Here is a 13,839-nt window from a genome sequence, read left to right as displayed (position 1 = left end):
TCCAACTCACACTCTGCCCTGGCTGTACAGTGCCTGCCCCTGCCCCAGCCCCACTCCCTCCCTCTCTGCGGGGGCCTCAATCTGCTCCCCCCATGCCCCTTCCCTCACAACAGACTTACCAGCTGGACCTTGCTATTCCCCATGCTACCAGGATGTGATTCTTGCCACCTGTGTGCTGTGCTGCAGCTGCTCACATGGACGGGGCATTTATTGGCCACATCAACCCAAAAAACCCAATACTCTCAATTTTCCTTATATTTCTGCCGATCTGATAAGGGGCCGATGTATCAGTGCACCTCTAGATCAGAGGCCTTGTTACCAAATTAGAGGAACAATCCACTGAGGAAGGTCCAAGGCCAGTGTCAAACCAGGGCAGGAGCCAAGAAATAAATCTATATGGAAATCCAAAGAAGAAATCCAGGAACTATCAAAAAGCAGGTTCAGGAACCAGGAAAACCAGCAAACTTTCCAGGACAGGAGCTGTGTAGGGACTGGAGACCCACAAGTTGTGTGGTGAGGTTCAGGGGCTAGAGAAGTTCCTTAAACCAATCAGAGGGAAAGAGCTGGGGGTCAACTGGCCTTGATTAGTTAAGTGTGGCTGACTTGGTTACAAGGGCTTCAGGCAGGAACCTGACTGAAGATTAAACAGCTGACTTGGTTGGCCAGGCTGCAGGGAAGGAGCCTTGCATCACGTCTGTTTTTATCTCCTTTCATAGTTACTGAAAGGCATTCAATAAACATGCTTCTCTTTCCTTCCTGGACTCCACAGCAAGAATACATGTGCTTAGTATATAACACAACCCCTCCTCCCTGGTTTGCTGCCTGTCCATGCTAAACAAGCTGTCATGTTCTATGCCAGTATTTGGGTCCTGTCTAACCAAGTCCTGTGATAGCAATTATGTCATAGCTTAGATTGTACGCTGACTTGTAATTCTTCCTGTTTGTTTCCCATCTTGTGGCATACAGGTATAGACATCTCGTATGGTCAGAAAGTTACCTTTGTTTATCACTTATGGTTCTATTGAAGTTTCTCCATCTTCCCCACACTTCATTACCTTAACTAGGTCATTATTGTTTTGCTTACTCATGAGCCTTTGTCACCAGCCCTGTCACAGAAGGGAATTGACACTTAATTGTTTATGAAGCATTATGATCACCTATGCTACTTTAATAAACATTACTTCTATAAATTGTTTCTTGAAATGGTTGTTTCCTTTCTGCTCAGACAACTCAGCGGCATCATGATTTACTGTGTTTGCAAGTTCCTCTCATACCTATCGGAATGCTAATTAATACATAAAAGGCACAGCTACATGTGCCACTATGGCACTGTTGTTATTGTGTTGTATTAAATGATGGTGCAGTAACAGCCCATACTGCACAGTGCCAGTGACACATGGTTATTTTTATCTGCTGCGTCACCATAGCAACTTGCTATAGTGAGGAAGCATGTTTCTATGGCGATGTAGCTGTGGTGTCATGGTTTTTGCCTGCCGACGCTATGTTGCTGTAGTGCATTGATTTGATGTGCCCAAATACTTCTAATCATACCTCCATTGAACAACTTTAACCCTAGTTCTCCTTTCTTCCTATTCAGCTATCAGTATTTTTAGGTGACCATCATATCCTATTAAATAATTGAATCAAGCTGTTAATATGACACTTATTAATTCATTTATTGCAAATCAGTTTCTCTAAAACTTGAACAATTTTGGCTGCTTCCCTTTGAGTTCTCTCCTAATTTCTTAATATCCTTCAGGAATTCAGCTATCCAAACTATATGCACTATTTTCCTTTGGTATCTCTAGTACCTAAAGAATGGGACTACTGTTATCATTATCCATGACAATTATATTCATCTTTGCATAGGTAGTTCAGAAGTCTTCCCATCTCTGTCTCTCCCTCTCTTTTTTCTTTCTGTTTCACATTATGAACTCCATTCTAATTTGTTGTTATGCTACAACTGTCAATGAATTATGCATGCTTTGGGAATAAATAGTATTTTTTTGTTTACTTGGAAGAAGAGTTAAAACCTATAATTTAAAAATAATTTTCCATTTGTATTTCTTTACCTGGTATCACAATATAAATCTGTCCTGCTCCATCTTATTCTGAATCCATAAATAAATTGAATGCAACTGTCATCAACAGCACTTTTTCTTTTTTCTGTGTTAATTGCCAAGGGTTAATTTGTGATGTTTTTGCTCCTTCCTCCCATCTATCAAATGGTTCTGTCTCAGCCCCTATGCAAAAGAAAAGAACAACTGAAGTGGATTCCAAGTGTTCTTTTCTTGCTGTAGAGAATTTCTGCTGCTAGAAATGATTCTGGGAGAAGGAGCAGTACATCCATTCAGTCTGCAGCTGCCTGCTGTCCTCTGCATCTTGTGCCTTCACAGAACTGGGGTGATCGTAGTCTGGGGAAAGCATGGGCTGCGCCATGGGTTATTTTTCTCCTGGAGTAGCCATTTTTGTTGTGGGAGAAAAATCTTGAACATTTGCACACTTGTTTTGTACCAAGAGAATGGTCATTCCCTTTGTAGAAACTGAATGCCTGTTTCTGGTATAAGATCATTACATATAGGCCACATTATTAGTTTCCTCTGCACTGTGATTCGTTAGTATTTTTTATAAAATGTTGTTCTAATAGAAGATTGACAGCTGTTCTCTCCTAGAACCGAAATATTTTGGTCATATGTAAGATTTAAAAAGGAATCTCTTGTGACCTGTAATCCAGTGATTCTCAACTGTGGTACCTTTAGATCATTTAAAAGGGACTTGTGAGGTGGGAGAAGATAAGCACATTCATGTCCCTGCCTTTCCACTCCTCTTCCTCTTCCTGCTACTTTTGGCCCTGTACAAGGAGGGAAAAACACTGCAATAACTAATATTTTGAAGTGGTGTTGCTTAGTGCACAAAAGTTATGGTTTTGAGGAAGGCAGACCTTACAATGAAGTTATATCACTGCTTTATAGCATATTAAAGGCATTGATTTTGGCTTGAGCTTGATGTTTTAACTATAGCTAATTGAGTAAGCATTTGCTGACATTATCATGTTTATAAAACCTACATTTCAGTTGTCACAATCTACAAGATGAAGCAATCTAGGAGATTTTAATTTTTGTAAACTTAATCATTATGTGTAAGTCTGGTATGTAGAATAGAAAGTTTTAATTTAAAAAATCAATGTTTAAAGTTTTGCTTGTTAATTCTTTAAATCTTGTTTACTGTTTAAGTTTTTTACATGAATATTCTTTTGAAGGCTCTTTGTATAAATCTTGTATCTTTTATTAGACCAACTAAAATAGTTGGAAAAATTCTTCTTTGCAAGCTTTTGGGTACAAACACCCTTCTTCAAGCAGAGGGAGTGTCTACAGTATCTGAAGATCAAAAACATCTTTTAAGAAAAAATAAAAAAAGCAAAAGAATACTTGCATTCTGGGTGGAACCCAGCAGTTCACTGTTCTGCTTAAACTAATAATGTTTTTTTAAGTAATGTATAGATACTTTTCTTAAAATATTATACTTATTTTCCTAGGAGTCTGTTTTATAAGGATAATTAATATTGGTTTGTATCCAGGCTTTCCAGGTGAGACAGAAGGAAATGAAAGTAGTAGAGAAATAGGCATCAACAAATTTTAATATAATCTTTTTACATTGAAAAATTCAGAGAACTTGAAATAACAAATTGATATAGAGGTGTGGAAAGACAAGAATGCATACATCGCATGTAAATCAGATAGAGGTCCAAAGGTGCACAGCTCTTTGCAAATGTGGCTACATTGAACAGGCCAAATATAATATTTATACTCCATGACATTACAATATGCCACAAAATATGATCTCTTCATAACACAATGTATAGCCAAATGACACAATTCAAAGTGAAATGTCATATATTGAACCTTCCAAGCCCAGCCAACCGTAACTCTGGGGCTTTGTTTTCCCTGGGCTTATTCAAACTCTGCCCAGTCTCAGAAGTTAAGATCAATAAAAGAATAAAATAAAACAAAAGGATAGCAAAATTCTTCTCTATAGTAAATTTTCCACCCTAGATGCTTATAACTTAAAACTATTCCACCAGTGTGCATCTGATAAATGTTGGCTGCCTCAAATGTTCAGGAAATGTACAAAACAAAGCAAATCAGAACAGCCAGCTTTGTTTTGGTCTTGTATCTTAATTACAACCTTATACTTATCCTGCAATTACATGACCTATCACAAGCTTAATTATGCTGATTGGTGGTGTTGCTCTTGTGATAACTAAGACTTTGCACCATATTATGAAGGAGATTTAATGCATAGTGTGAGTAGTATATTTCCTTATGTGACAGAGATAGAAGGAAGAGCTTGTGTGATGTGAAATTTTTTGTGTACTGTAGAGTACAAATAAGGGTTGTCATATACCTTGTCTTTTCTTTTCCTTTTAATGTATGAATTATGGGTGTAAGACTGCTTAAGTGCCAATTTTAATTCCCTTTAAACTAGGTTTTCATTTAGGGCATCTACTTCAAAGATGTACGGGTTGCACTGACACACATTTAAGTGTTCCTCCTCTAGAGGGATGTCATTAAATATAGTCTCAAAATTATATACATAGGACATTAGTCTGGAAGGGAGCTGCTGGGTTATTGAGTTGGATGCACATTTTATGTTCCCTTATTTACAGCAGAAAATTATTTTACAACAGGCAAATAAAAATTATAAGATTCAGCAAAATCAGCAAACCCCTTCTCCTCCCCCCCAACAAAAAAGCACCATGGAAAAGAATTCCACTGCATTTTAATTAATGGATAAATATGTTTGTGTCCCTCATTTTCACTATTGATAAGGCATTGTGTTCTTTGTTTAGGCATTGACAATTTTCAAAGTATGTCTATGTCATATATATTCTGATATACATACATAATTTTCAATTACATTTTAATGCGCTAGGAAACATTAGGAAGCACAGAAATTAACAAGTTAGTGTATGCTGTTTTAAATGCAGCCACAAAAAAAGGATGTTTTTCAATAATTGCAGAAGGCTTTTTGATTTGCTATTTAAGAAAATTTAAAGGTTTATGAAGTTCTATTGCTGACTTTTGGCATTATTGTAAGCAATATACCATGATTACTGTGTTACTGAAAGGAGATTGTGTATTGCAGCAGGCTGTTATCAATTTTAAAGTATATATTCTGTTTTTAAAGGGTATAATATTTCATATTATTGGTGATGTGTCTTTATTCAGATTAGTAGAAGTGCCTCTCTCTGGCTTTTGGATATTGTACAGTCATTAATGCAATAGCTCAAGATCCTCTTCCTCTGGTTTTTGTTTACATACTGAAGAAAACTCTTCAGAGGAACCAAATGCCCAAGCAGGATTACCTTTATGTTTTGTTACTTGCATGCTGGTTTTTTGCTTCATATTTGTAATTATTAGGAAAATCTTGAATATTATTAAAATATCACTAAATTTTCATGGTCTAAGATGACAGTTTATGCAGAACAGGGTCATGTGAGGCCAATAATAAATATTTTTGTAGTCTTCCATGGGAGTCAAATTATATGACATTTCTATGTTGATAGTTGCAAGGGGCCTAGATGTAGCTAAATGACTGGGGCTCCATGGAGGGATTACGAGGGGAAACTGTTTTCAGATGCTGTTGTGTGCTGGTGTGTGGCAGTAGGGGACAGCAGGCATGGGGATAAGGAGAAGGATACTGGTCTGTATATCCTGGAAAATTCAACTCTGTCATGGGAGGAACTTCTCCTTTGTTCAAGTTCAAGTTTTGAGGGATCAGGTTGAGGCTCAGGCTGCCATAATACCATTCCCTCTGCCCATTGAGAAGGAAATGAGGGAAGGATTCATTATTGTAGCATTTCTATTGCTTCATGGTCTGCTTGAGGAGGCTTCTTCACATACTTTCTTTTCCCCTCTCCCCTGCCACTCTCATTTGCAACATACCTAGTTTGCTGATGGTCTGACCACAGTGATCTTCACCAACCGGCCTTCAGCATGTGCTAGTGAAGTGCAGGTGCTAGTTGTTTTTTTTTAAGTTTTGCACTGAACCACAATAGGTTTGTTGACTTCCATCTTTGATATGCTCCTGTTTAATAAAAAGAAGTGACTGAATACTTGTGAAAACTATTATCTTTTTGTCTTGTTTACTCCTATAAGGAAAAATGCAAATGAAGCAGACAATTTTGTGATTACTATTTTACAGAGCAGTCATTTACTGTAATTATATGCTTTTAATCAGTGGAATTACATTCTGTTAACCAGATTCTTTCCTGACTACTTACAGGATTCTGAGTAACAACAAGATTTTGTGGTTAAAGAATGTCTCCTTCATTGGACTGAGATCGCTGGAGAGACTGTGAGTAAATGATCAACCTCTTTTGCAATTTCCATTCAAACTGTTCTTCATATTTTGCAATGTGAAACAACTAACAGGTAAAAAAACTCAGAATTTCAAAGAAGTGTATCAGAAGAAGGTTCCTAGGCAGCCTTCAGTTTCATAACCATAAAAAAGTGAATGAACTAGGGTGGACAATGAAGAATATTAGGAAAGCACTGGCAACAATTTCAAACTTAAGTAAGCAGCTAGTCAAAGACTTGCACTGCATAGTCTATCAAAGTGATGGCTGGCAGATGCAACAGCAGTGTACCCACAATATAGCCAGACTTATTTCATTTTTTTTAGTCTACAAAAGTTCTCTTTGGAAATATATCTTGTGTAAAGAGACTCAGAAGTGTTAAAGCTCCATGCTAGAGTGTTTGAGTAAAACAGACCTTAAAAATGAATGGTGCAGCATTTAGTCTGTATCACTTATTCAAGACAAACAAACAGGTTTAGGAGGAAAAACCTATAAGAATCTCCATCTCCTAGGTATAAATCAGCAGCAATAGTTATATGATTTTTCTGTTTTTATGTTGCATATAAGTTACTTGTATGAAAATAATCATGTAAGCTTGTATTATTATTTTTTTTACAGTTGTGGGTAACTAATATTGACAGCTTGCTCTTGTACCTGTCTAAAAATGCCCTTCTGGTTTCACATGAATTATTTTTCTTTAGCTTTTCCTTAAAATCACTGCATTATGGAATGGCTGACACAAAATAGTAGCTGTGTTCAACATTGGAAGTTATATTTCAGTGATGCATGACATGTTTGTATGTGCAAGCGCTGTGATATGAAATCTAATCTATCAGTAATTATATTTGTATTCTACATGAATAATGTTCTTTATACTTAAAGTTTATTCTAGCTGTGTATCAGGAAATTACTTAGGCATGTGATTCATCTAATTATAGGCAATGGGACCTATTTATGCCCTTGAAAGTAGGAATGTTCTTAACATACACTAATGGGTCAAGATCTGAATGAGGAAGATGGCATATGCTAATATATATATGCATGTTTTCTTTCACTAGGTGCAGATGAACTTATTTTAAATGTAGTTCTGTTAAATGTCAGGCTGTTACTTGAAATTAACTATGCATGTTACTTACAGCTTTGTAAGGTATAACAAATCACTGGGCTTATGAAGTACAAGAATCTGATATCATTTTGCACAGTTTTGATTTTTTTTTCTAGAATTACAAAAGTAGTTGGAAAGAGGAAAAATAGTATCTTCAAGTTTTTGTAAGCTTATTTCACAGTGTGTGTAATATTACCTGTAGAGTTTCAAATTGGCTTACTCTAAATACTGCCAAATGAATTTAAAATGAACTGAGGAGTTATAAAGAAAGATGAATACAGAAATTCTTTCAATGAGTTTGAAGATGTTGCTTGCTGTAGTGCCACAGTAATTGGCATTGAGTGTGCTTCTATCTAACATCTTTGTTGATTATCTAGATGGAGGAAGACTGAAATATATAGGTGATACTAAACTGGGAGATGGCTTAAAAAAGCAGTGAGAAAAGCGGTAATACAGATGGGACTTGGATCGAAATCATGAGCAGAAATTGAAAAATGAGATTTCTTATATTTTTGGACAAATGGTTTGAAAAATGAAGGCAATCAGCTGAGAGATGTAGAAGGAATGTGATACTACTGGAAATATTTAGGGATATGCCAGACTGTTACACCTAATTGCAGGTAACAAAAGCCAGTGCTGTCTTCTAGGTCAGCTACAATCAAACAATACAATGTAAGGAGCTAATAGTGACACCATCTTTTATCTTAGATACTCATGTAGTGAGTGTATCTTCACAATAATGTGCTGCAGTGAAATGCTGCTAACTCCATGGAAGGGTACAGTTTTCAAAACCACATAAGTTACTCTGGGTATGTTGTCACCATGTCCTTAGAATTCCTAGAGAAGGGTATTCTCAAGCGCATCCTGCCCACCCACTCTCACTCGTATCTACTGTAGTCTGATATATAGTGGTGAAGCTGATCTGAAAGTGCCTTAGTAGCTCACCAGGCTTGAGAGTGGTCTGAGGAATATCCTGAAATGGCTTCATCACTGCATTTCCAAGTTTGCAGCCTGTGAAGAGTGGACATGGGGGTGGGGCATGGTTACGAGAATCACTCCCTGAGAGCACTGGAGATATGCATGTAAATGCTCTTGAAGATCTTGAGTGACTTGATTCAGAGAGAATCTGGTCCATTGGTAACCTAATCAATGAACTGTCTTTTTTTCACTTTATTCACTACTCTACTTGTCTGGTGCGATGTCACCTGGAGTACTGTGTTCATTCTGGAATCTGAAAACATGGAAGCTAAAATGAATAGTTGCCAAAAATATTGATTTACAAATAAAGAATAAAACATCTAAATATATAGCTTTGATAAAATACTATTAAAGACTTTAGTGGTTTAAAGTATTTATCAGCAATCAGGCAGGCTGCTGGAAAGGTAAATTCTAAATGTAGCTTCAAATCATACTGTAGGCTAATACATTCTTTTTAAAAGTTAGTTTCTTATTTGTAATTGCCCATCTTCATTACAACACTTTGAGATAAAGGTGAAAAAGTGTTTTACAATTTCTAAGTGTTTATATTTATTAATTTGAAAAGAATAAACAGAAAGGAGGAGGAGGGATTTTGTTGGGAAAAGTATTTTTGCCTGGATCATCCACAGTGTTTCATCTCCCCCACATTCTGGCCTCTTCCAGCAAGCTGTACTTCAGGTCTTTTGTGAACATCTTTAGGGGTCAGCACATTCCTTAAATCAGTCGGGGTTTATCTGCTACATTGGAGGGACCTGTAAGGTGCTAGTTTATTTGGAATCTCCTGAGCTTCCTTAAAAGAATTATCTCAGCACAGCAATGGGACGTAGTGTCCCATTTAATACAGTAGAGAAAGCAGAAAAAATAGTCTGTGATAGAGGTGAATTTCTGTTTTAAGAAGTTGGAATCACTTGGGAGAGGAAGAGCTCTTTCAAGTGTGTTGAAAACATTAAGGATAACATTAACAGTGAAAAATAAATTTGCCACTAAGACAGATCTGTAGCACATGTTGATTCCTTACTTTGTTGGATACTGATATTTAAATCTGTTTCCCCGAAATACATTTATTATGTAGAATGGGTTATACTTTAACATTCATCACAATGTACTTTGGTCTTTCCTCAGAGAATTTTAAAATGAATTATTCTATCTAATCTGTCCGTTGTTTGTTACCATGGTTCCCAAGGGCTTAACTAACTCTTCTCTCTCCCTCCCTTTTCTACCCAGAATTTTATGACCAAACCCCAAAACAGCCTAAATAACTGTGGTGGAGCATACTGCACATATACATTTTATGCTTGCTTTTTATTTTCAGATGTAGAAGAGATAATAAAAATAACTCCCAAAGTTGGGGAAATATTTACAATGTTATAAAAATGCATTTTATAAGTTTCCTATTGTAACTATACTAAGAACAAAATATCTGTCAATTCTTTATTAATAAGCTATTGCTTGGGAAAAATATGGATGAAAAAAATTAATCACCATAAAAATAATTATAGCCAGTGTTTCACTTTCTGGACTCCCTCATAAAGAATTTTAAATTTTGAGAAAAACAGCTTTGACAACTATACTTCTTAAGAGTGCAGTTGGATATTTCCCATCAACCCTATACATACCTAAATCAGGAATAGGGTCTATTATGTAGGAAAAAAATGTTTCCTTCTAAAAGTGCTGGGGTACGTGGGACCAGGGAATTATAGATTTCACAGACATTAGGGCTGAGAAGATCATCGAGTCTAGCCCCCTGCCTGAGGGGCAGCAAGTCAGCTGGGGTCATAGGATCCCAGCAAGATACACATCCAATTTACTCTTGCAGGTGTTCAGTGTAGGTGCTTAAACCATCTCCGATGGCAGGCTGTTCCAGACCTTGGGGGCTCGGACAGTAAAGAAATTCTTTCTTATGTCCAGCCTGAAACGGTCTTGCAGGAGTTTATAACTGTTCAACCTTGTCATCCCTTGGGGCGCTCTGGTGAACAAATGTTCCCCCAGATCCTGGTGGAGACCCCTTATAAACTTATAGGTGGCCATCAGATCACCCCTGAGCCTGTGCTTTTCCAGGCTAAAGAGCCCCGTGGCTCTCAGCCTGTCATCGTAAGGTCTGTTTTCCTGACCTCTGGTCATGCACGTGGCTCTTCTCTGGAATCTATCAAGCTTCTCCACATCCTTTTTTGAATTGTGGAGCCCCAAACTGGATGCAGTACTCCAGCTGCGGCCTCACCAAGATAGAATACAAAGGGAGAATGACATCCCGGGATTTGCTTGAGAAGCATCTATGGATTTAGTGCCTCTTTGGTTCAGAGAAGTTGTTAAAATCTGTCTAGAGTTGGTTGAATTAAGCTGTGGAAAATCACCATTTAAGGACATGCAATAGGATATGTTAAACATTGGCTCCTTAATTTTCTAGTCATCCCAGCTGTTCTGTAAGTGTATTCAAGCTGCACTGAACTGTTCTGAAATTGAGAGGTATAGATTGACCTTTTAATAAAAAGGCCTCTAGGGAAGAATTACTATGTTGGAGGACCCAAGATCCTGAGTTCTGGTTTCACCTCTTCCCCAAAGTGGTATGGACAAACTGTTGTTATTGAATAAGGTCTTACATCCCTATCTCCTGATGGAGGCAAATATTCTGAGGGAGACAAATATTCTCGTTTCTCTTCTGTCTCTTATTTCCTTTTTACAAAAGAAGTAACCAAATGTGGCAGAAGATCACTTTAGTGAGGGCGGGGTCTAGAACCCAGTGTTGTAACGTTATGCTCAAGTTTAATTTATTTAGTCACTGTGAGTTTTCAAGAAACTGTGCTCAATCTGTGTGCTTAGGTACACTATCTGGAAAATGATGCTACTCCTGCATGTGTTAGGAACATATTCAGCACCTTACACATCATTTAGTCCACAATAAGTAACAACCTTCTACTGTTGCCAGCTGATCATGTTGCCTTTGTAGCTCAAGTGGGTCTGTGCTCCAGTGGTACATCTAACTCAAATCTCACTTTAATTTAAATCAGCATCAGCCTCTGACTTTGCATTAATCAAGATAATGGTGTCCTGTGCCAAAACTCTGTGCTTCAGACAAGAAACTGAGATAAAAAAAGCAGGATGGATTTTGAAGGATGGGTCTTCATTTGAAGTTCACACTATTTCACCTTCCTGTGCTCGCCCAGATTTTCAGCTACTGGTATTTTCTGAGTAGTGTCGCTCTCAATTAAGTATCTCCAGTTCATTCTACTACTGATGTCTCTTAACCAAAGCTTCCCCTTCCTCCTTGTCATTCCATGTACGTTTTCTCAAGCAAACCAAGAAAATAGGTGGACTTCATCTATTTAAAACTTAGTCAATGAGTAGGACTCTTAAACAAGGCCTGAAATGCAGTTATGGGAATGTTTGTGCCTTAGTTTATTTGAATTACCTCAATAGCTTATATTTTTGTTTCTGCATACGTCTTCTAAAGTTAAGTTTGTACTTACAGATATTAGCACTGTAATGTTTTCTGTTTCCTGCTATTTTAGATTCTTTTATCTGTGAGGCAGAGTATTCAGCAGTATTAGCTAGCAATGCTAAAAGAAATTCAGTTTTGGAAGTACAATTGTTTTTCTAAATTCTTTAATAAAGATTAGAGGTAAAGTTAAAATATTTTCTGAACACTATAATAATGTACTCTTTATAATGTCTTTTACTTGACATCCTTTAAGAAACATCCAAGTATCCTGTATCTAAGGTGCTGATACTGTATGAACTATCTGCCAGTCAGATATGAACAATGACTCACAAGAGTAGTTTATAGAGATAGTATTCATTGTCTTTCCAGACTAAGAGTTACTGCCTGGCACTAACTCAGTGAGATTGAATCACAAATTTGTTCTGACGTGGATCATGATGCATTGCTTCTGTTCCATTGGGTTTGCTGTGTATTGCTGACTAGGGGTATTAAAGGATGAATTTTGTCACTTTGTCACTCCAATTGTGAGATGTAGAAAGTTTCTGTACACTTGCATTTTGTCCTGAGTTATCTTATAACCTTGACTTTGAAAAATCAAGGGTTTAATTGGAAGCTAAGTGGAAACTTATTGGATTTTTTTTTTTTTGGTGGTGGGGGAAATAAAGGGGTGGGAGGAATGGGGCAGGGCAGGGCATCATCAGAATCTTGAAGTGTCTTTGTTAACATACCAAAGTCTAACCTATCGCCCAGGAGGTGTTCAGATGAGATAAACATGGCAACAGGAGAGCAAGAGGGGAGAAGCAGCCTGGCAGTTCCCGGCCAGAGGAATCTAGGGACTGAGGGAAGTAGGGAGCTGGCAAGACTGGAAAGGGAGAAGCTGAGCATCTTTGAGGGAGCTCAGGGATATGCTTAACACCTTTAGAGGAGATAGAGAACCTCTGGCCCCAATAAAAGCCTTTACTAAAGAGACTGTCCATTAGGGCTGTGCAAAATTTCGCTGGCTGTTTGATTTCGACACTTTTTGACTCATTTCAAGCTCGAAATAGTGAAATCGAAATGAAATGAAGGGCTTCGAAACAGCGTCAAAACAAAACAAGGGCAGTCGAAGGTTTCAAAACATTTCAAGTTTTGAAGCAGCCCAGCTGAGTTCCCCTCCACAGCACTACGATTGGGCTAGGGAAGGAAACTGAGCCCGATTGCTCAGTTCACTTCCCCAGTGCTGCGGTCCGTCAGGCTGGGGAAGGTAACTCAGCCCAGCTGAGCTGAGCTCCCCTCCCCAGCGCTATGATTGGGCTGAGTTCCCTTTCCCAGCCCAACAGATTGCAGTGCTGGGGAGGGGAACTGAGCCCAATCTCATAGCCCCCGCAGCCCTCCTGGGGTTATGGGCCCCCAGTCTGCCTGCCAGATGAGAGAGGCTGTTTCGAGCTTCCCCATTATAGCCTATGGGCAAAACTTGAAACAGCATTACTGTTTTGACAGAGTGAAACAGAAAAGTGGTTTTGAGTCTAAATGAAATTCAAAACAAAACACTGTTCTATTGAAATGTCGAAATGCAATCTAAAATGGAACAATGCCGTTTTACACAGCCCTACTGTCCATTGTGCTGCCTAGAACTTAATGTTGCGCTTGGTTTCCTCCCCGCCAGCAAGAGGTGAAACCCCTCTCATGAGCAAAACTGGATGTTACCCCAGGCTAATAAGCATTTATATAGTAGTTCACATTAGAGGTACTAAATTTTAATGCACAGCAGCAAAAGTGCATTAATGAATGTGTAGACATTGTAGAGGGGGATAGGCTAGATAACCTCCAACTCCCTTCTCCCAGAAGAAATATGGTCTATGTATCCCCAAAGTTCATCAGGTATACTGTCTCTTATACTGCATATTTAACCACATACCCTTGTTTACTGTACATACATTGGGTACCAACTGTAGAGCAGTTCCAGACCATTACAATATATCA

The 13,839-nt window shown here is 38.0% G+C and overlaps 1 protein-coding gene across 1 annotated transcript in view; it reads left to right on the top strand.

The window, feature by feature from the left end:
* The window catches only part of ADGRA1 (adhesion G protein-coupled receptor A1), an 841,033-nt gene that overhangs the window by 128,013 nt on the left and 699,181 nt on the right, over window positions 1-13,839 (top strand). Inside the window, exon 2 of the mRNA XM_019502677.1 lies at window positions 6,286-6,357. Within this exon, the coding sequence (XP_019358222.1) occupies window positions 6,286-6,357 (72 nt within the window). The remainder of the gene's footprint in view (window positions 1-6,285; window positions 6,358-13,839) is intronic.

The sequence above is a fragment of the Gavialis gangeticus genome, unplaced genomic scaffold, assembly GCF_001723915.1.
Source record: "Gavialis gangeticus isolate Ggan-Ray unplaced genomic scaffold, GavGan_comp1, whole genome shotgun sequence".
Classification (NCBI taxonomy): Eukaryota; Metazoa; Chordata; order Crocodylia; family Gavialidae; genus Gavialis; species Gavialis gangeticus.
This window is presented reverse-complemented; position numbering and strand designations above follow the sequence as displayed.